Source organism: Neoarius graeffei, chromosome 10, assembly GCF_027579695.1.
Source record: "Neoarius graeffei isolate fNeoGra1 chromosome 10, fNeoGra1.pri, whole genome shotgun sequence".
NCBI classification, from domain to species: domain Eukaryota; kingdom Metazoa; phylum Chordata; class Actinopteri; order Siluriformes; family Ariidae; genus Neoarius; species Neoarius graeffei.
In genome coordinates, this window is record NC_083578.1 from 77850565 (window position 1) to 77873818 (window position 23254).

Below are 23254 nucleotides of genomic sequence, written 5' to 3' on the forward strand. Positions count from 1 at the left end.
AATCACTAGGGTCACGTCACGTCCATAGACTGGATAAAATCATGTTCAGTGATTTCTCAGCAGTGTTATTTGAACATGATCAGTTGACGGCAGAATGGAAGGAGGCGGTTCTTCTGGGGAATGCACGCACTCATGGCCATACCTAGAACCCATGTTTCAGTTTTCTGAAAGGATTAAAGATTCATTTTGTTTGAAAAGTTTGCTTTGATTACCTAAAACGAACCACATCAAGGCCTATAAAAACTTGCCGTCCAACCTGCGGAAGCGTATTGAGGTATATAAATGTTTTATTCCAAGAGAAAGTTTGCAATGAAGTTGTCTGTGCTTTTTAGTGGTAGTATTGCAATAGCTATGCAGTCTCGGTTAGTCAAATGACTTTCTATGGATTTGCCCACCAAGTTGCCGTAGCACTGTCCACGGCTAATGTTAACACATTGCTAGTTAACTTGGACACTGTTAGTTAGCATGTGAAAACAGAGTTAAGGCCAATTTATGCTGACAACCCAGTCCTCGCAGACGGCGTCGCAGATGGTGTCTGCGTAGCCCCCCCACCTTCGCAGACGCTCTGCGCGCACCTCCCAAAAATTGTGACCACCGCAGAAGCCTCGCAGACAGCGTCGCAGACAAGAGGGCTCTGATTGGTCCACTCCACATCCGCTGTACACGCACTTCCGCTTCCCTACTTTCCCGGTTTTTGTTTTCACAGCCGCCATTTTTAAAAACACGAGCGAAGATGGAACAGCACGAAGAGCGGTTGATTGAGGAAGTGAGGAAGTACGTATATCTATACGACTCCAGTTCTAGTCATTATAAGTAACCGGAGGATAAACACTCCACTAACCACACCCACCACCTACTCCTAGCGATTTCGCGACTTCGCGCCCCCTTGCGTTGTGGCGGTGAATAACATCGCGCACGCCTATTACTCTCCGCTCAATGATAATTTACAACTGTCTGCGAAAAGCTATCTGCAAAAGCCTTGTCGCAAGAGCATGCAGAGCCCTTTACACTAACATGAATAACGTTAACTTATCTGAAGTCCTTTCAGAAATATGTTTTAGCACAATCTTGCCAAATAAACAATGTAGAAATCTTTCTTTTCTAGTAATGTTAGCTACCTAATATGATTTTGAGTTTGAAAAGAGTTTGCTAGCATGTCAGGTGGAGCTTCACTGACTAGCTAGCTTAACATTAAACCACCATGATGGCACAGCATGCATTCATTTTGAGAAATCACAAAATAATCCAGTAGGTTGCTTCAGAAGCATGAGGTGTTACAGTGTAAGCGTTGTGGCAATAACACAACAATGTGTTAACAGAAAATGTACTTTTAATACTTAAGTATTTTTAAAAGCAAGTATTTCAGGACTTTAACTTAAGTAAAAATTTGACTGGACAACTTTCACTTGTACTGGAGTAACATTTGACCAGTGGGATCTGTACTTTGACTTAAGTAATGAAGTTGGGTACTTTGTCCACCTCTGCATGTGAATATCATTTCGATGTCTTGAACACATTCATAAAGGAAATAGCTGTCTTTATATTGGCTTGAATGATGAGTTGTGTTTGGAAAGCTGTGTTAACCTTCCTATTGAGAGGGTATATACTGCATGTACTTGCATAAGCTAGAACACACTCATTGTGTCTGAAAGACAAAACACGGCCCCGATATTTACTAATAAAGATGGTGAAAAACTCTTTTTAAAAAAAGTGCCTCAGGGTTGAGTACGAGTCCAGCTGTTATATGACTGTCCTTATTCAGTTTGTCTTCAGAGTGCCCTCGGTGCCCATTTATGTGACAAATGTAGGTGCAGAGTGTTTAGCGTTGTGTGAAAAACAACAACAACAACAACAACAAAAAAACCAATGGTTACGAGACACGGATGGTATCTGTAGCTGTTCACCTCAGACACTATCTTGATAATCCTCAATTTCCATAATTTGCTGGTGGAGGAGCTGCGAAAGTCCATTGTTACGATTGAATCTGAATCACATTAGCAGGGTGTTTTATTGCTAATGGGTTGCAGATGGTTCCAATGATTTCGACTGGCCATTTTTCCCTCTTTGGTCTAATTGCACAGACTGCATATTACATAATTAACAAGTATTTACAGATTGCACTCAGGGTATAATAATCTCTCTGTTCTTTGCCATGTTCTTCTTGGAACCTTAATGCTGTAAAGCTCTCCAACTGACTTTGATAATTAGAAATCATGCAGAGTGATGGACAGCAAATTAAATTGGGGGTCATAATGGTGGTGATAATGGTTAAGGTTTTTTTTAATTTTTTTTTATTTTTTAAGTTCCTCCGTGCAGTTTTGCTGCACTGATTAAAGGCGAGCACTGTGTAAAGTGGAAGCTCTTTTTTCAGGAATGGAGTTACTGGACGTACCGGATAAGCATGCTCCATAACATGAAGGGAAATGAGCTGGCACGAGTCTTCTCACGTCAGTGGCATGCATCATTTCAGAATGTGCTATTTCCAGTTTCCTGTGTTGGATTAAGAGCCTGAGATGATTAGCTCAAAGTGGCTCAGAGGCCTGTGCAAGCCTGGTTTTTTGAAGTGTGTGTGTGTGCTGTCTTAATAGCTTTGTACCTTTTTCCATGGTGCATTGGGCAGCACGGTGTTGCAGTGGTTAGCACTGTCACCTCAAAGAAAGAAGGTTCTGGGTTCGAGCCCAGTGACTGAGAGGGGCCTTTCTGTGTGGAGTTTGCATGTTGTCTGCGTGGGTTTCTTCCAGGTGCTCCGGTTTCCCCCAAAGACATGCAGTTAGGTTAACTGGCTACTCTAAATTGTCCATAGGGGTGTGTGTGTGTGTGTGTGTGTGTGTGCGCACGCGCATGTGCACGCAGAAAGGAACTGGCCACCCTACTACTGCATTTCTGGCCAAGCCAACCAAGCATGGTTCGCCTCCAACCCAGATTGGGTTTGGCAGTGATGATGACTATGGTACACTGGCAGAAGACTGACTTAAGAGATTCAGAATAATTTCTAAGTCATTTTGTCTGTCTTAAATTACGGTAAATTAAAAGTGTCAAAGCATGTTGTAGGTAGAATAGTCCAATGTTTGTGTTTGCCAGCCACTGTGACATCCGATGGACTTTCTCACGATGCCACACCTTCCTTAGAATGTCATTAAAATGTCTTTCAGATAAACAACAGTTATTTCAATGTATTACTTCTATCATTCATCTTCAGTAAACATTTTATCCTGCTCAGGGTTTGATGGATCCAGAGCTGTCCCAGGAACACTGGCTATAGATAGTTTTCACTGATGTCACGGCATTCCGGGGAACGCCCTCCAGCCACCATCTTGTGGGGCAAACAAAACGGACCATCGCCATTACTGGCTACGTTATCTCGGACGAATTTCTGAAGTTATATAGTCAGTTTTCTAAAATAAAGATCAATGTCGGCAAAATCAAGCAAACGGAAGTATATAGATACATTGGACAACATCTCACGACAACGGTATGCAGCCAAACTGGCCTTGATTGGGGGAATTGACCCCTATGAAGTGGACAAAGATGCATTTTCAAGTGACTATGCAGGGCTGCCATCCATATCGTACCCTGATATTGTGAACTATTTCGTGAATAGTAAAAGTGCCTACACACTTGACGACCTCAAAGCATACAAGTCGCTGGAGTCATACAATTATTTTGTCTGTGGCTGGGTCCGTGAAGTCCACCATATAAAAACAAGTGACAGTCGTGTCCTAATTACAGCCAAGGTATGTAAACATTGGAATTTTAGAGCTCTCAACACTGCATATAAATATATGTGCGTGTATAATATCGAGTTGATTTAAGACACATTTTACATCCATTAGTGGTATTACAGTACCATGTCAGTATAAACTTTGTAATATAATTAACTGGTATGTAGGCTTGTTACATTTTGTGTTTGTTATGATAAATATGACAATTTATAGGCCAGTAATAATCATATGTTTGCAGCCTTGTACCGAGCGATATTAAGTGTACATTACAATGTAAACGTACACTCAGCGGTTCCAGTTAGGCATTCTCCAGAGATTGTTTACACGATGTTTTGGTTTCCAAAAACAAACTTAAACACAATTGATTGTTTATTTAAACAACTTACCACTTATAAAATGATCGGAGCAGACTTTGCTGTGTTTGGAAGGCTGATAATCCTTGCGGTTGATTCTCGCAAGCCATAGATTTCTCCTTTGTATGCTGAGTTTCTTTGTTTGCTCGCCTTCGTGCTCCCGTACAGTGGGAATTCCATAAAAGCTCTGCTTGACTTCATCATTTGACCTATTACGACAGCCGTGAATACAATAGGTGTGCACCATTGCTAGCTTTAAATAGCCTGCTTGGGTTCTTTTGAAGACTTTGTACTCGCACGTTACAATGTGTGCTCAGTGACCTGTACGGTAAGCTTGACCCACAAGATGGCCGCCACTAGGGAATCCCCGACTCTGTGACGTCATGTGAAAACTATGTATAAGGTGGGGATACATGCCAGATGGGGATACAAAGCACACCTAGGTATATTCACACTTAGGGGCAACTTAGGTGGGGTTTACATTAGACCGTATCAGCGGATCATCAGATTAACGTTTTTAAAACGATTAGTGTGCACACAGCAACGCCAATACACGATTCGCGTGCACACAGCAACGCCAATACACAGATACGCTTGGCTCCGCAGGCATCCTGCACTCCAAATCACTCCGCCCTGAACAGCGAGTGCCCTCTGGAGGGTGCGCACTCCGGCCCTGCGCAGCTCACAGAGCGCACGAGCAGTGATTCGGGACTGAGCCGCTGTGTGTGTGATCTCAGTGCATGTCGGGCATGCGCGTCACTTACCACTTGCAAGTGGAAGGATGGCAAGCCTAAAGACAATCATAACTACACAATGGGCAGTATTTGCATCAGTATTTGCAGTATTTTCATACTTTTATACTCTTTAATGAAAGGTGATACAAGGCGGAAGTCCGCGCCATTTTTCAGCAGTCGCGTCACATGACCAACGCCAGCGAATCAGGAAGGTGGATGTCACAGTGACGTTGTCCAATGACGACGCCAGCTATAGCTCAGCACAGCGTATCCGCGTATTCTCAATGTTTACACAGCACCGGACCAGACACGATCTGGATTGAATACGTGGACCCTGGCGGATTCCCGTTTCCCGGCGTTTCCAGGCGTTTTAATGTAAACGGACAGTGCATCCGCGAAGAAAACGAGACAGATACGGTCTAATGTAAACTTGGCCTTAGCCTCAGCAATTCACCTATTGGCATGCTTTTGGAAGGTGGAAGTAAACTGGAGAACCTGGAAGAAACCCATACAAAAACTCAACCTGAGCTCAGGCAGTGCTGTAGTCAAGTCACTAAACCTCGAGTCCGAGTCCAGTATCAAGTCCCCAGTGTTCAAGTCTGAGTCAAGTCCAAGTCATTAAAGAAAATTTTGAATCCAAGTCGAGTCTACTATTGATCCGAGTCGAGTCTGAGAACAAGACTCCAACCGCACCATTTGATGGTGGCTGTTACTGCCTTTATGTGAAACCGTCTCTGCTACTGTACTGGACTAACATTACTCCTCAACTGCCCCATTTTAGTTAATAGGCTACAGATAAAAAGCTTGTTCATTGCTCAGCAAGCCTCGCCCACTATCAACAAGGCAAATAACATGAGAGAGGGTTAACACTAGCTAGTTCATCGCTCAGCAAGCAAGCCCCGCTATCAACAGAGCAATGAACATAGTGTGTCACTTCCTTCTCTGGGTGGAGTCTTACCAAATGACAACTGAAGTTCGAGGTTGTCTCCTCAATAGTTCTTCTACATATGGAACACATAGCAGTGCATTTTTTCCCACTGCACGAGAAGTCTGTATAAGCAAAGTGGACAATCCTAGTGGCTTCTCTCCAGGCATTTTAGTGCCATTAACGTTAGTTTGTTCCTGAACATGACATATAAACAGGTGATTGTGCATTCGCTTGCACAAAATTAGTATAAAAATTAACGTACGATATAAATATCTTATGCCAAATTATTATGGCATGTTACAAAAAAATAAGGAAAAAAATCCAAGTCCTCGTCTCCAATTTACGAGTCCAAGTCCAAATAATCAATGCTCAAGTCCAAGTCAAGTCACGAGTCCTTAAAATTAGGGCATAAGTCGGAATCGAGTCCTGGACTAAAGTAGTACAAGCCTGAGCTCAGGATAGTACCAGGAATCCTAGAGCTGTCAGGTTGTGAGGCAGCAAAAAAGCCTGATGGACTGCTGTGCCGCCCTGTTTCAACATGTTAATGAATTTTAAAGAATGACTATAATTACCCTTTCAGCTGAACACAACATATTGCGCTGTTTGTAATTCTGTAATTCAGCTTTGGCCAGTTCTTCTATTCAAAAGCATAACAGCAGAGAACACTTGACTTTCTCCCTCCCTCTCTTCCTCTTTTCCATTATCCTGTCACACCATTATTCGATTACTCATTATCCCAGTCAGAATTAAACGCCCAAACGGATGCTGTCACACTGCACTTGGGACAACATGCATTCTGGACTACTGTTAATTTCTACCCTACCATTTATTAGCACCATTATAAAGTCTTTTTTAAATATATGTTTTATAAGGCAGAATAATTTTTGGAGGATAAAAACAGTTTGTTCCTTTGACTTAATCTTGTGCTGCTGTCGTACATTTGTGTGTTGAAAAACCTCTTACACTGTGAAAACACAGTAATTTGACTGAAGAATGCTACCTTTTGACATTTAAAGGATTACTTAGGATTAGATGGGATGATTTTGTCTCGTCATCTGTAATTTGGAAGCCTGCATTTGGTGGAAAAGCAAGAAGCGTGAACGTGTCTCCTTTTGCCTTGCCGCTGTGTCATCGGTGAAAACATCTGAGGGTCAGCGATCTGTATAGAAGGTTTTGTGACCTCTCCTCAACAAGTTGAATGTTCTGATTTCATGGTCGAATGCGACGGTTGTTGATTTGGATTGTGTAAGGAACACGGGCAAGGCGATAAATTGGAAAGAAAACACAGCGGTGCTTTCAGTCTGCTACATTCCTGTGTAGAATTGCTCGATTTTGGGGCTATGCTCATTTAATAGAAAGGATCGATCGCTGCAGCCACTGAGTGTGTGTTTCTCGCTGTCTTACAGGAGGCCTGCAGTAGTTCGGGAGACAATAACTGCACTATTGAGTCAGATAGGACCCACTGTGTCGCTGTGGGCACACTCACTTCTTCATTGTTCTCTGCTCAAGGTGCTTCTGGACCCCCTACAGAGGGGGCGGAGCTGATCTGAATGACATGTTGACGAGTGCATCTGGTCCTCAGCGCTCACTGGCTGTAGTGTTCGTCAGTTTGTCAGTGCCTTGCTGGCTTTAGGAGCAGCCTGCTGGGAAAAACAACAGAAGCACCTTATTTTTTTCTGTCTTTTTTTTTTTTTGGATCATGGCTTGTTTTTCCTGTTTTGTTTTTGGTTGGCAGTTGTATTAAACCAAACCTACCATTGCCCAACAACCCCCTACGGAAATGCAGATCTCTGCTGCAGAGTCACACTCTCATGAATGCAATTGTGATGCTTTAATAAACCATCATTTAAAAAACAAAAACAAACTTTTGAATCACGTGGCACAAACATTTGAACGTAACACTTTACAATATGAGTACGTTAATCAGCCTTTAAATAATATTGGCTGGCTTTCTTCATGGTTTGTCAGATATATTCCATTCAGCTAGCATGATATTGAATGAGTCGAAGACGAGTCCACGAGTGAAGTCCTCTTGTAAAAGTCTCCGTCACTTTTCCTCATCTCCAAGTAGAATTCCACTATTGCTGTCTCTTCCAGTTTTTCGATGTCTGTTGGTATGTTTTTCTCTTTTAAATATGCATGAAGAATATCCAGTGAAGTTTTGGTAGCCTTTCGGGTGTTCAGCACGTCTTTTTCTTTAAATATTCTGCTTTTAATGAAGCAAACCTTGTGGCCATTTTTGTGAACAAACTGTCAGTCACTTGCTAGCGTGGAAGTTTTACGTCTCTGACATGTCTCTTTTCCGGTTTTTCCATATATTTAATGCGGAAGATTAAATGCGTGAAGAATATCCAGGGAAGTTTTGGTAGCCTTTCGGGTGTTCAGCGCGTCCTTCTCTTTAAATCTTCTGCTTTTGTTGAAGCAAACCTCGTGGCCATTTTTGTGAACAAACTATCAGTCACTCGCTAGCACGGAAGTTTTACATCTCTGACATGTTTCTTTTCCAGTTTTTTTATGTCCGTTGGTCTGTTTTTCTCTTGTAAATATGCGTGAAGAATATATAATGAAGTTTTGGTAGCCTTTCAGGTATTCAACATGTCTTTAGTTTCAGTTTATTTATTTAGTGCTTAAACCGAGCACTGAATTAACCCCGTCTTCTCTCTCTCCTGGTGGACAAAGAAATGATTGTGCACATGCGCAACAGAAAAGTTTTGTCATTGGATCTTCACGTGTGATGTCGTGTTGTCTCGACAATGTGCAATATTATAACAACATTGCATGCTCAATATTGTATGCCATCAAAACACCCGCTATAAAGGAATGGAATACATTACCGTTCAAAAGTTTGGGGTCACTTTGAAATTTCCTTAGGCCCCAGTCACACCGCCCGAACTTTGCTGGAGTGTTCCTTGAACGGTAGGGAGGGGGGGCCGAATTTCGACAACGCTCGTCACCGCGCACAAAATGGGAAAAAAAATCGAAAACACGGGCGTTGGCTTAGCGGTGCACCGCTGAAGCCAGCGTTGCTTTAGTGTTGGTTTAGCGGTAGCGAGCGTTGGTTTAGCGGTGATGCGAGCGTTGGTATAGCGGCGTTCTGCGCATGCGGGCTTTGGCTCGGCGGGGGTATAAAGTTGGTTTAGCACCAATCATAGCAAGTCTCTCAGCATCCATGGTGAATAGAATAGAATAGAATAGAATAGAATAGAATAGAATAGAAAGCCTTTATTGTCATCACACAGAGTATAACGAGATTCAGAGCTGCTCCATAAAGTGCACACACACATAGAATAAAAAGAAAAGGTATGTACAATATACAAAATACAAAAACTACTATTGAACTACTAGTTACTATATACAGACACATTTGTATAGGTCCTGCATGGAGAATACACCCAAGACAAAGCACAGTAGATAAAACCTTAAGGGCAAGTAAAGTGGCTGATAGTAGCAGCATCCAGTGGTGTGCAACCATGTGTAACATAATTACAGTTCAAGTATATTGGCATTATAATAACAGTATATACATACATATACACACACACACATATATATATATATATATATATACACACACACACACACACACGGCGGCACGGTGGCGTAGTGGTTAGCGCTGTCGCCTCACAGCAAGAAGGTCCTGGGTTCGAGCCCCGGGGCCGGCGAGGGCCTTTCTGTGTGGAGTTTGCATGTTCTCCCCGTGTCCGCGTGGGTTTCCTCCGGGTGCTCCGGTTTCCCCCACAGTCCAAAGACATGCAGGTTAGGTTAACTGGTGACTCTAAATTGACCGTAGGTGTGAATGTGAGTGTGAATGGTTGTCTGTGTCTATGTGTCAGCCCTGTGATGACCTGGCGACTTGTCCAGGGTGTACCCCGCCTTTCGCCCGTAGTCAGCTGGGATAGGCTCCAGCTTGCCTGCGACCCTGTAGAAGGATAAAGCGGCTAGAGATAATGAGATGAGATGAGATATACACACACACACATATACATATATATATATATATATATATATATACACACACATACACATACGTACAGCTCAAGTATATTGGCATTATTGGCATAATTGGCATACTGTGCATAATTGGCATTATAATAACAGTATATACATATATATATATATATATATATATATATATATACACACATATATATACACACACACACATATATATATATATATATATATGATACTTTTTACTGTTACTTTACTTTTTTATATGTGATACAGTTTTACTGTAACTTTGAGCAAATTCGATATAGATGAGGTTTGAACTCAACGGCAGCTCGATTCCAAATGAGCTCCTGGTCCATTTCTCCCCGTATTTATAGCCAAATTCTGGTCCCGCTCCGACACCTCTATACCAACGCCAAACCAAAGTTCATCGCCGCCATGGATAGCTGCTTCAACGCCCGACACCGTTCCAGCAACCCCGTGTCCGCTCGTAAAACGCTTACAACCGCTCCACCGAAGTTTGTGCAACGTTTAATCGCCGCCCGGGCAACGCTGGCGAAGCAGCGGTGGTCCAGCGTTCAAGATTTCTGCGTTGGCCTAGTGGACCCAAGCGTCCACGAACTTGCGTCTAGCGGTGCCAAACTTTGACTGGACGTTGGTGGAGCGGGGGTGAACTTTGCCGGGGCAGAAAATTGCCCCCTCCTCACCGCTCGCAATATTTTGTGCAGCTCAAAACTTTCGGAGCGGTAGGAGGGCCCCTTGAGAAACATCAGCGGTGGCCGAGCGTATACGGCATTGCTTTAACGGGGGCCAACTTTTGTTAAACGGTGGTGAACGGTTACGAGCGGTGATGAATTTTTTTTCACCGCTCCAGGAACGCTCCAGCAAAGTTCGGGCGGTGTGACTGGGGCCTTATTTTTGAAAGAAAAGCACTGTTCTTTTCAATTAAGATCACTTTAAACTAATCAGAAATACACTCTATACATTGCTAATGTGGTAAATGACTATTCTAGCTGCAAATGTCTGGTTTTTGGTGCAATATCTCCATAGGTGTATAGAGGCCCATTTCCAGCAACTCTCACTCCAGTGTTCTAATGGTACAATGTGTTTGCTCATTGCCTCAGAAGGCTAATGGATGATTAGAAAACCCTTGTACAACCATGTTAGCACAGCTGAAAACAGTTTAGCTCTTTAGAGAAGCTATAAAACTGACCTTCCTTTGAGCAGATTGAGTTTCTGGAGCATCACATTTGTGGGGTCGATTAAATGTCTTGACTATATTTTCTATTCATTTTACAACTTATGGTGGTAAATAAAAGTGTGACTTTTCATGGAAAACACAAAATTGTCTGGGTGACCCCAAACTTTTGAACGGTAGTGTACATGTTTTTGTTCCATGCAAAAAGTGGCCCGTACTGTACTGTATGTATAATAGTACTTAATACTGATGTAAACGTTACTTTGAAGTATATTAATCATTAACTAATGCTAGTCATGCTAACTAACATATTTAAATGATATTGGCTAGGTTTTTTCATCATATATCAGATATATTCCATTCAGCTAGCATGATATTGAACTCATCTTCAACTCGTTCAGTATCATGCTAGCTGAATGGAATATATCTGATATACCGTGAAAAAAAAAAGCCAGCCAATATTACTATTATTATACACACGTTCCTTTCAGGTGTTCAACACGTCTTTCTCTTTCAAAATTCTCTCAAAATCTTCTGTATTTAACATAGCAAACCTGGCTGCCATGGTTATTTACAAATGGTCACAGCCGCTTGCTAGTGCGGAAGTTTTACATCTCCGACGTGTGATGTCATGTTGTCTTGACAACCATGCAATATCATAAACCATATTCAACGCTTTTTCTCCACTGGGTAGCATGACATAATACATGTAGGATGAGTCATATGGTAACAATATTGCATGCTATTGAATGAAATGAATGAAACCCGCTAGAAGGGAATAGAACACGTTTTTATTCCATCAAAGAAAGTGTCTTGTATGTGTAATAATTTATCGTATAGCATGCATTCTGATAACAGATAGTTTTGGTTTGAGAAGCTGATTGACTGAGCCTCAGTACACTCAAGCCATTGTGTTGTCCATAATTTTTGTCTGGTATGTTGCTTAGCAACCAAACCTTAATGTTATCAGACAACGTTGTATGGTAAATTTTTGTGAACATAATTAATGATGAATGTAATTATTTCTGAAACACTGGATTGTATCATATTGCTTTTTTCATCTTTTTTGCCTAAACTCACACCTTCTTGAGTCATTGTAATGCATGACTGCTTATTAGCTCACACGGCCATAGGGCGATGAGCTATTGGCATCACGCTGTGTCCGTCCATCCGTCTGTGCGTCCACAATTCACTAAAATCGCTACTCCTCTCTGAGTTTTCAATGGATTTTGATTCTGATTGCTTTGTTTGGAAGATCTAATCAGTCTGCACAAAAGTTACTCCCTGATTTTGTGATTTCTCATTAACAAGTTGCTAATTAGGCCGGTTAATGAACTTTCAGGAAAATCGCTTACTCCTCTGAGTTTTCAATGGATTTTGATTCTGATTGTTTTGTTTGGAAGATCAGATTGTTCTAATTATTCTCATGAAGAGCACCTTAGCTAATTATAAACAAGTTTGATTTGTCATGGTACGGCCATGTGAACTACTGCCTCACTGACGCTCTGGTTATGCATTGCTTTAATTAATGCTACAAATTAACAAAGAGAATAACATTAAAATTGTTAAAGGTCCCATGGCATGAAATTTTCACTTTCTGAGGTTTTTTAACATTAAAATGAGTTCCTCTGACCTTCTTAAGTCACCCCAGTGGCTAGAAATGTCATAATGTGTAAACCAAACTATGCCCACCCTTTGTCAACATTTGAGAATGGCGCGTCAAAATGGCGCTTTGATAGGCTCTTCCCTTTACTACGTCAGCAAGGGAGATGATCCCCACGCCCCCCCTCTGGATTCCCACCCACTGTATGGATTGCCCGCCCAGCTCAAAAGTTGCCACCATAGATACGTCACTTCAATTTTGTAGTGAGGAGACCATAGAGGACACAACAACATGGCACCACCTAAGCGAGCGAAACATGGAAATTGCGCTGTACATGGATGTGACAACACAGAAAGGAGTCTGTTTTTACTGCCGACGGGAGAGCCCCTGAAGACGCAGTGGCTTAATTTTATTTACTCCAATAATACGCCGTCAAGTCTACCTAAGACGGTGTATGTTTGTCGGAAGCATTTTCCTGATGAATGTTTCCACAACTTGGGACAGTACAGGGCAGGTTTTGCACATCAACTGTCACTGAAGCCTGGGTCCGTACCAAGCATCCCTGCCACATCAGCCACAAACACCGAACAAGTAAATGTATAACTCACCATTCTGATATGTCCTGCTGAATTCGGTGATTTACAGTTTGTTCAACTGCTTGCGCTTCTGCTTCGGGGTCGGACTCCGGGTCAAAAGCGAAAGCTTGGACTGTTGCTTGACCTGCCATTGCTACTGTTCACACACAGGTAGCATGCCCGCAGCTTGGTCAAGCCCCTCCCCCTCCCCCCATGGCCCGCCCCCACCCTCTACCCTTCCCCGCCTCCATGCTTCTCATTAGCAAAACAACACACTGGGAAAAGGGCTGAAATGGGGCTTTCTCCCAGGAGGCTATATCTACATGCCGAGGGTTCATTTCGAGAAAGGCTGCGGATATAACATCCAGAAACCTCCACGAGCCTGTTTAAAGCATCAACAAACCACCATGCCATGGGTCCTTTAATGAATAAACAGGACAAACATTAGAATTAATGGAACAGCTGACAGGTTGAGCCACACACAGAGCTGGAGATGGCTATGAAGGAGTTAAACACACGCACATTTACAGTGCTGCGTCTACACACTCGCCAATTTTCCTACATCCATTATTCTGTAATTCACCCTTCTGTGTTAAAGCTTTGAGACAAAAGTGGGCCACGTGTACATGGCAACGTAGTGTAATCTGCTGCTGAAGCTCAACTGAACTGAAAGACTAGTGTCAGCTATTGTGTGCTCTGCTTCTAGCAGACATTCATTATAGAGAGAGAAATTGCTTTGTGGACACACTATGTGAAGGCTGAAGCAGATTCATAGTGGATATGAAGAGAAACTGAATGAGGAAACATCACACACCCACTCTCACCCCATCTAATGCCATTATAACGTTTTGCATCCCCCCCCCCCCGTATACCCAGTATGTCAGATGATACAGTCAGCAGGTTTGCTGTGGAAATATTACCCAAAGCTACACCTTTTATTCATAGCCAATCATCTCTGCCTCAGGAGTGCTCAGGCTCATGCCAGGCACTGGTTTTCTTTTTTTTAATTTAACATCTTATCACTTTTTAAATGAAAACCATTCCATGCTGCCCTGGTAGGAATATTCTTATCAGTGCTTATGAAATATTTATGAAAACACAGGAATTTTGCTGTATTTATTTAATAGGTTTTTACTCGAGGTGCAATGAAGATTTAGAGCGCTCAATAAGTAGTTACAGAGATTATGGTGAATAATTAAAATCGCTTTGGTTCCTTTGTGGATTGGAGGAGGACTGAGAGCAAGGATTTATTCTGAGTCAAGCCAAGCTATTCATTTTAAATGCAGCCCTGAGCACCTGCATGGAGCGCTTGCATGTTGCCTCAAGAGAAGAGCTGTGCTTTCCAAGCTGCATGCAGAAAGGTGCAGCTCCCAGGACTCACTGTGGGATCTGCTGGGTTCTATGCTATACAGCCACACAAACATGCCTTCAGTAACAGCTAAACCACCATAACAAGGTGGTGCTGAAGCACAGACTGGTTCTTTCACAAGGAGGCTGTCGATCACTGGCAAACACACCCATGGAGACAATATTATGATTTCTTATTCAGGCCAGAGGATGTCGACATCATTGTGGATTAATTTAAATAGTTCCCTGATGCGTTTGCGTGTATGTGTCTGAGTGTGTGTTCTTGCGTGTTCTCATTTCCAGCAGTCATTGATCCACTGCTTGCTTGATTAATCTTCTATAAGGGTTATCAGCAGTCAATTAGTGCCTGAATTATGCATTAGATTTTGTACAGGTCTTACCTTCATGCTGGTTTACTTACAAAACCCCAAAATCTCTCTTTTTTTTGGCAACTCACAAAAGGACAAAGGGCAGCACGGTGGTGTAGTGGTTAGCGCTGTCGCCTCACAGCAAGAAGGTTTGGGTTCAAGCCCCATGGCTGGCGAGGGCTTTTCTGTGCGGAGTTTGCATGTTCTCCCCATGTCCGCGTGGGTTTCCTCCGGGTGCTCCGCTTTCCCCCACTTGTCCAAAGACATGCAAGTTAGGTTAACTGGTGACTCTAAATTGACCGTAGGTGTGAATGTGAGTGTGAATGGTTGTCTGTGTCTATGTGTCAGCCCTGTGATGACCTGGCGACTTGTCCAGGGTGTACCCCGCCTTTCGCCTGTAGTCAGCTGGGATAGGCTCCAGCTTGCCTGCGACCCTGTAGAACAGGATAAAGTGGCTAGAGATAATGAGAATGAGACAAAAGGACAAAATGCAGTACATGATGCAGTACACTATTTGGCCAAAAGTTTGACCATCTGACCACACTGGCTTTTTGAACCCTCCATTACGGATTTAGTCCTGTTTTGCTCTTGTAATAACCTCCGCTCTTCTGGGAAAGCTTTCCACTCAATTTTGGAGCAAGGCTATGAGGATTTGTGATCATTCAGCCACAAGAGCATTAGTGAAGTCAGGTACTGATGTTGAGTGAAGAGGTCTGGGGTGCAGTCAGTATTCCAGTTCATCCTAAAAGTGTTTGGTGGGGTTGAGGTCAGGGCTTTGTGCAGGACATTTGAGTTCTTCCACTCCAAATTTGGCCAACCATGTGTTAATGAGCTCAATTTGCACAGGGCACAGAGGCGTTGTCATGCTGGAACAGACCTTTTAGTTACAGTGAAGGAAAATGGCATGTAAAGACATCTTATACAGTTGTGTGCTAAGGCCCACAAGATGATATGGGGGTGGCATGGTGGTGCAGTGGCTAGCACTTTTGCCTCACAGCAAAAAGGTTCTGGGTTCGAGCCCAGTGGCTGATGGGGTCCTTTCTGTGTGGAGTTCACAAGTTCTCCCTGTGTCTGCATGGGTTTCCTCCAGGTGCTCTGGTTTCCCCCCACAATCCAAAGACATGTGGTTAAGTTAATTGGCTACTCTAAATTGCCCATAGGCGTGAATGGTTGTTTCCCAAGCCCAAAAATGGGAGGGTTGTGGCACGAAGGGCATCCGGCATTAAAACAAACAAACAAAAAAAAACAACCAAACAAAAAAACCCCCAAACAAACACCTATGCGCCAATTAATATGACATGTGGATCAATAGGGTCCACATGGACCCTGACCTGGCAACAGCGCTGGACAAGGAGGAAGTAGAAGAAGAAGACACCCACAAGATGATATGGCTTTGATGGTTTAGTGTCCAGAAAACTTATGGCCATATTCCAGGGTTTGTTTCAGCATGACAATGTCCCGGTGCAAAAAGTGAGTTCATGAAGACATGGTTGGCCAAATTTGGAGTGGAACAACTCAAGTGTCTTGCACAAAGCCCTGACCTCAACCCCACCAAACACTTTTGGGATGAACTGGAATACTGACTACACCCCAGACCTCCTCATTCAACATCAGTACCTGACTTCACTAATGCTCTTGTGGCTGAATGAGCAGATCCTCACAGTTATGCTCCAAAATCGAGTGGAAAGCCTTCCCAGAAGAGTGGAGGTTATTATAAGAGCAAAAAGCGACTAAATCCGGAATGGAGGGTTCAAAAAGCCAGTATGGTCAGATGGTCAAACTTTTGGCCAAATAGTGTATTACATGACATGACATTTGAAATACAGGTAGTTTTTACTGACTATTAAGGCTGGAGAGAGACTAGAGCATGACGCTGGATTGGTTTCCTGAAGATTCAGCGTTTTCAACCCCATGAAAGGAACAGAAGAGACCACTGATAGAATATAATAAGGGCTGCTGTGTTGGTCTCCTAATAGTACTATGCTTTATGTGCAGTTAGAAAAGATACCTGGATTGTTATTGCACACAAAGAGTTTCAGTCAAGTCAAATACTGTATGAATAAACGTCAACTATGTAGCTGTATAAAATCAATTTGAATCAGTGTCTCACTGGGCGGGACGTTAGAATCTGCCATACATAAAGAAGAATGTTATATGTTTCTGTCGACAAGCAAACACTTATTGCCTACTGTAACATACACTGATTATTGCTTCAGCGTTTATTATCATATATATTAAAATGTACATAGGGATTTGTGTGACGGCAGCTTCATTCTTCACATCTTCAAGAGGATGTCTTATACCTTTGGTTTTATATTTATGCCCTTCAGGTTTTCCAGCGCAGAGAAGACGGCTCTGTAAACTTCTACAGGGACTGGGCGGCATATCAAGATGGATTTGGCAAAATAACAGGGGAACACTGGCTTGGTAAGTCCAGCTCCAGCTTTTGGGAATTATTCCAATTTCCTATGTTTATTTTTTCCATGTTCATAAAAATATTTTTATCATGATGACATTTTAAGACACAATATAGATGTATATGAGCAAACCAGAGCTTTTACAAATGATCATTTTAGTAGACAAATTCAAAAGCTTGTGGAGGGGATATTTTGCTTTCCCACTGAGCAGTTAACAATGTATTGAAGTTGGTGATTGCTCCAAATTTAGAAAAACATTCGGCTGTTAGAAGTAAACCATTTCTGAAAAGATAGTGTGGGGAAAATGATCTATAATTTACCTCACAAGGAAGGCAAAAAAGTTGTTTTCTATACATCATAATTTAGTAAAAAAAAAAGAAGTTTACAAAACTGAAGTAAACAAGCCTTCATTCAGCTGGCTATTTTTTTATTTTTATGGCTGGATTCTTGCCCAAACTGATAATCACATCATCAGTTTTAGTTTTTCTTTGGCTAATCAGACACAAGGTACACCACCACTCTTGCCAGAGCAGTTGGAGGTTAGGCACCTAGCTTAACAGCACTTAAGCCAGCCCTGCTGGTCCAGGGAATCAAACCAGCAATCTTTTGGCTCCAAAGCTGTTTCTCTAACCATTAGGCCATGGCTTCCCCTACTGGCCTAATACTGCATTCCATTTCCCTCGGAAGTCGGAGCTGAGAACAACGTCACAGCCATGTTGACCTTGCTGGCCAACTGGTTTGAATGGGGTATTACTGTTAATACATGGAGAAATCATCTTAGATTTTGATGTCAGGGTTGGTGAGATTCCTCTGCCTTTGCAAATTGGAAAATCTGACTTTAGGCAGCATTCCAGTTTACATTTCCAACTGGGAACTCAGTCACAAACCCTGGGAACCCAGTAGAAATGGAATTCACAAATAATTGTTACTTTTCATGCTAGTCAGCTATCAAAATATCAGCTAACCTGACAGGATTTCTCAAATAATTCTGATGTATTCAAATGTACATGTCGATAATCTTTATCCATCCATCCATCATGGCAGTGGCAGGTCCTTGACCTATTCGGGCATGACACACCCACCATACACGAGTCAGGGGTAGGGGGAACTCCTCATATCCTTGGTTGGAAGTCCTCCTAGGAGACGGATACTCCAAATAACAAAGCTGCACCTGCTGGGGCCATCTTACATGTGGCAGTTTCTGCACCTGTGGGACTATGAGTGTCAGTCAGGCGAGAGGGTGGAGAAGGAATTGCACACCCCTTCTTCACCTTAAAAAGTCATGTGCCAGTCAGGCAAACAGGTCGCTGAAAACAAGCTAGGCACCACCCAATACCCAATGTAGTCCAAAGTCCTGTGGTGATGGAGAAATGGCGATGGGAACAGGCAGAAGATGCTGCTGGGAGTTCTTAGCCATGACTCTGCGCACAGGCAGCTGTGGGGTGATGGTCATCCACTGTAGACAGTGGTAGATGCAGTGCCTGTATCCTCGCACAGCGACAGAGTAGCCTTTTCCAGGGATAGCACTGCTCTCCCCACAAGGGGGAGATAAAAGGATCCCTAAAGAAAGCCTACCGCATGAGCGCACCTAGCAGGGAACCGCACCTGCCTGGGCATCCAATTTGCAGTTAAGAAAACAGAAAAAAGAAAGTGAGGAAGCCCCTGACCTTTGGGGCATGGAACGTGCGGACTCTGCTAGACAGAGGAGACAGACCAGAGTGATGCACTGCGCTCATTGCCAGGTTGCTGGGCCAGTACCAGATTGACATAGCAACCTTGAGTGAAACCAGATTCGCTGGAGAAACTCAGCTTGAGGAGATAGGTGGAGGTTACACCTTCTACTGCGTCGGGAAGCCTAAAGACGCCCAAAGGACCTCTGGCGTCAGATTTGCTATTCGCACCAAGCTTGCAAGAAAGCTCGATAGCCTACCTTGTGGGATTAATGATTGACTGATGACCTTGCATCTCAAACTCACAAAGGACTGCTTTGCCACCATCATTAGTGCTTATGCTCCTGCTATGACCAACCCTGACAACATCAAGGAAGCCTTCTATGAGGATCTCAATCATGTCCTCTCGGAAGTGAACAGCAAGGACAAGCTAATCATCCTTGGAGACTTTAATGCATGAGTTGGAGTTGATTACTCCTCCTGGCCGAACGTCTTAGGATGCCATGGCACTGGAAAGTGCAACTCCAATGGACTGATGCTACTATCACTGTGTGCCCAGCACATGCTGTCCATCACCAACACAATCTTCCAACAAGCGGATAAGTTTAAGAACACGTGGATGCATCCTCGATCAAGGCAGTGGCATATGCTGGACTGTGTTATAGTGCTCCAAAGAGACAGATGTGATGTTCACAGCACACGCTGCATGAGAGGAGCAGATTGCTGGTCCGATCATCGCCTGCTCTGGAGCAAGATGAACATAAACCTAGCTTGGAAAAAGAAGACGGCTAGGGATAACCCCCCCGGAAGCTGAACATTGCTCGGCTTATCACCAACAAGGAAGCACTACAGCAAAGACTCCAGAAATCCCTGTCTAACATTGAGCAGGAGCAAGACAACTTGGAAGAGGAATGGAGGGCCCTCCGAGAGGCCGTCTACAGTGCTGCAGCTGATACCCTTGGTTTCATAAAGAGGAGACACCGAGACTGTTTTGATGAGAATGAAAAAGGTATCCAGAAGCTCATCGACAAGGTGAATAAGGCACACAAAGATCACGTTGATGACAATACCAACAGCAAGAAGAAACAGGACTACCAGCAGGCGAGGCAACTTCTCCAGCAGAAACTGCAGAAGATGAAGAACAACTGGTGGGAAAGAAAGGCTGAGGAGTTACAAGCAGCAGCTGACAACCATGACATGAAGACATATGATGGCCTTTGCACCGTTTATGGACCCAAGGCATCTGGTTCAGCCCCAGTAAGATCTTCTGACCAGTCCACCTTGCTGACCCAGAAAACCGACATCCTTGCACAATGGGCAGAGCATTTCAGCAGTGTCCTGAACAGAGAATCAACCATTTCTGAAGAGGCGATTGCATCCCTGCCACAACTACCAATGAAGGAATCGATGGCAGACCCCCCAACCAGTGCCGAGGTTGCCAAAGCTTTGAAGCAGACAACACCCGGAAAGGCAGATGGAATTCCTGCTGACATCTACAAGAATGGAGATGACGTGCTTATGGAGAAACTGACGTCCCTGTTCAGGTCCATCTGGGAAGCGGGAGAAGTCCCACAAGACTTTAAGGATGCATCCATAGTGCACATCTACAAGAGGAAGGGGGATAAGACATCCTGCAACAATCATCGCAGGATATCACTCCTGTGCATAGCTGGGAAAGTTCTTGCCAGAGTCATCCTCAACCGACTCATTATAAACATCGCTGAGACCATCATTCCTGAATCGCAGTGCGGATTTCGCGCTAGTAGGGGCACCAGCGACATGGTTTTTGCTGTTCGTCAGCTACAGGAGAAATGCTGTGAGCAAAATCAGGAGCTCCACCTGGTCTTTGTAGATCTCACCAAGGCCTTTGATACCGTGAACCGGAATGGCTTGTGGAAGATTCTGCAAAAGTTTGGCTGTCCAGACAAGCTTACAACACTGATCACCTCTTTCCATGAAGGCATGCAAGCCAGAGTTCAAGAGAATGGTGATGTCTCAGATCCCTTCCAAGTGTGCAATGGAGTGAAACAGGGTTGTGTCCTCGCCCCTACTTTGTTCTCCATCTTGTTTGCAGCGATGTTGCTTGACGCCTTCAGTGGCTGTGACAGAGGGGTGTACATTCAGTTTCACACAGATGGGAAACTCTTTAACCTGCGAAGACTCCAAGCCAAGACCAAAGTGTTTGAGGCCATCCTATGGGAGTTCCTCTTCGCAGACAACTGTGCACTGGGTGCACACTCCCATGAGGACATGCAGTACATAATGGATTGCTTTGCAGCTGTCTGTGGAGGATTCGGGCTCACAATCAGCCTTGAAAAGACCGAAGCCATGTTCCAGCCTTCACCATCACAGGCTGCCAATGTGCCACCACCTCCTCCCATCATCATTAACAACGCAGAGATCAAGACTGTGGACAAGTTCTGCTACCTGGGTAGCACCATTACGAGCAGTGGATCTCTGGATGCTGAGGTGATGCAGCGCATTGGAAAGGCAAGTGTAGCCTTCGGCCGACTGACCAAGAGACTTTGGCAAGACCATGGCATCCGCCTCTCCACCAAGATTGCTGTGTACAAAGCCGTGGTGCTGAATGCACTTTTCTACTGCTGTGAGACCTGGACCACCTACCGCCGGCACATCCAGCTACTAGAGCAGTTTCATCAACGATGTCTGCGGAATATCTGCAGCATCGAGTGGCAGGATAGAGTATCCAACCTGCAGGTCCTGAAGAAGTGTGGCCTCCTCGGCATTGAGTGCTTGATTGTCAAGTGCCAGCTAAGATGGACAGGACACATTGTCTGCATGGAAGACAACAGAATCCCAAAGATGCTGCTGTACAGACAACTGAAGCAAGGACATCGCAACCAGGGAAGACCCCTTAAAAGATACAGGGACAATCTGAAGGCAAGCCTTAGGAGCTGCAACATTGATGTCAACTCCTGGGAAGCAATTGCCCATGACAGAGCTCTTTGGAGAAACCAATACACGTTAGGCACTAGAGCCTTTGAAGCCAACAGAGCAGCTGCTATTCATGAGAAGAAAGAGAGGAGGAAACAGCGCTCCACCTCTGTCTATTCCTTCCCCTGCAGCATCTGTGGCGTTCATGTGTGTCCAAAATCGGTCTTTATTCCCACATGAGGACCCACCTCGGCAAATGACTTGTCTGCCTACTCATCTGTCGAACCGACAGGAGAATCCATCATCATCATCCATCATCATCCATCAATTATCTGTAGCCACTTATCCTGTTCTACAGGGTCACAAGCAAGCTGGAGCCTGTCCCAGCTGACTATGGGCAAGAGGTGGGGTACACCCTGGACAAGTCGCCAGGTTATCACAGGGCTGACACAGAGACAAACAACCATTCAAACTCACACCTATGGTCAATCTAGAGCCACCAATTAACCTAACCTGCATGTCTTTGGACTGTGGGGGAAACCAGAGCACCCAGAGGAAACCCACACAGACAGAACATGCAAACTCCACACATAAAGGCCCTCACTGGGCTCAAACACAGGACCTTCTTGCTGTGAGGCAACAGTGCTAACCACTACACCACCGTGTCACCCTGGTAATCTTTATTGCTAATGCAAACCAGCAAACTAACAAACATTAAAAGAAGTACTCCACATTTAAATGTGGTTTTCCAAGCTGTAAACTCAAACACAAAATGCCTTCTCTTGGTTAAAATCATAGCAATTTTCAGAATTATGCAGTGGGCGGGGCGGCACAGTGGTGTAATGGTTAGTGCTGTCGCCTCACAGCAAGAAGGTCTGGGTTCAAGCCCTGTGGCCGATGAGGGCCTTTCTGTGCGGAGTTTGCATGTTCTCCCCGTGTCCACGTGGGTTTCCTCCGGGTGCTCCGGTTTCTCCCACAATCCAAAGACATGCAGGTTAGGTTAACTGGTGACTCTAAATTGACCGTAGGTGTGAATGTGAGTGTGAATGGTTGTCTGTGTCTATGTGTCAGCCCTGTGATGACCTGGCGACTTGTCCAGGGTGTACCCCGCCTTTCGCCCGTAGTCAGCTGGGATAGGCTCCAGCTTGCCTGCGACCCTGTAGAACAGGATAAAGCGGCTAGAGATAATGAGATGAGATGAGGCAACGTATCCTTCCCTGATTCATCACGCTCCTATGATGTGACGCTTTTCCAAAAGAAAAAAAAAGGCATCAGCTGTTTATTTTCAAATTCTATTTTTACTGTTTTCATGTGGATGAGAACAATGCTACACATGCCTGTCTCATGTCAACCTACACATGCCTGTCACAGTTTTTAACGAGTTATAATATGCTAGGACTCTATTGATTATGGCTACTGATCAGTGGTGGGTTTCCCAAAAGCCTCTTAACGCTAACAGCATCTTAACTAGGAGAGAGAGTGTTCATTCTGCT

General features: G+C 43.9%; 1 protein-coding gene across 1 annotated transcript in view; it reads left to right on the top strand.

Annotated features, from left to right (window-relative positions):
• Positions 1-23254, top strand: part of LOC132893556 (fibrinogen C domain-containing protein 1-like) — a 193467-nt gene that overhangs the window by 78043 nt on the left and 92170 nt on the right. The window contains exon 6 of the mRNA XM_060932748.1: positions 17110-17206. Coding sequence (XP_060788731.1) covers positions 17110-17206 — 97 coding nt within the window. The remainder of the gene's footprint in view (positions 1-17109; positions 17207-23254) is intronic.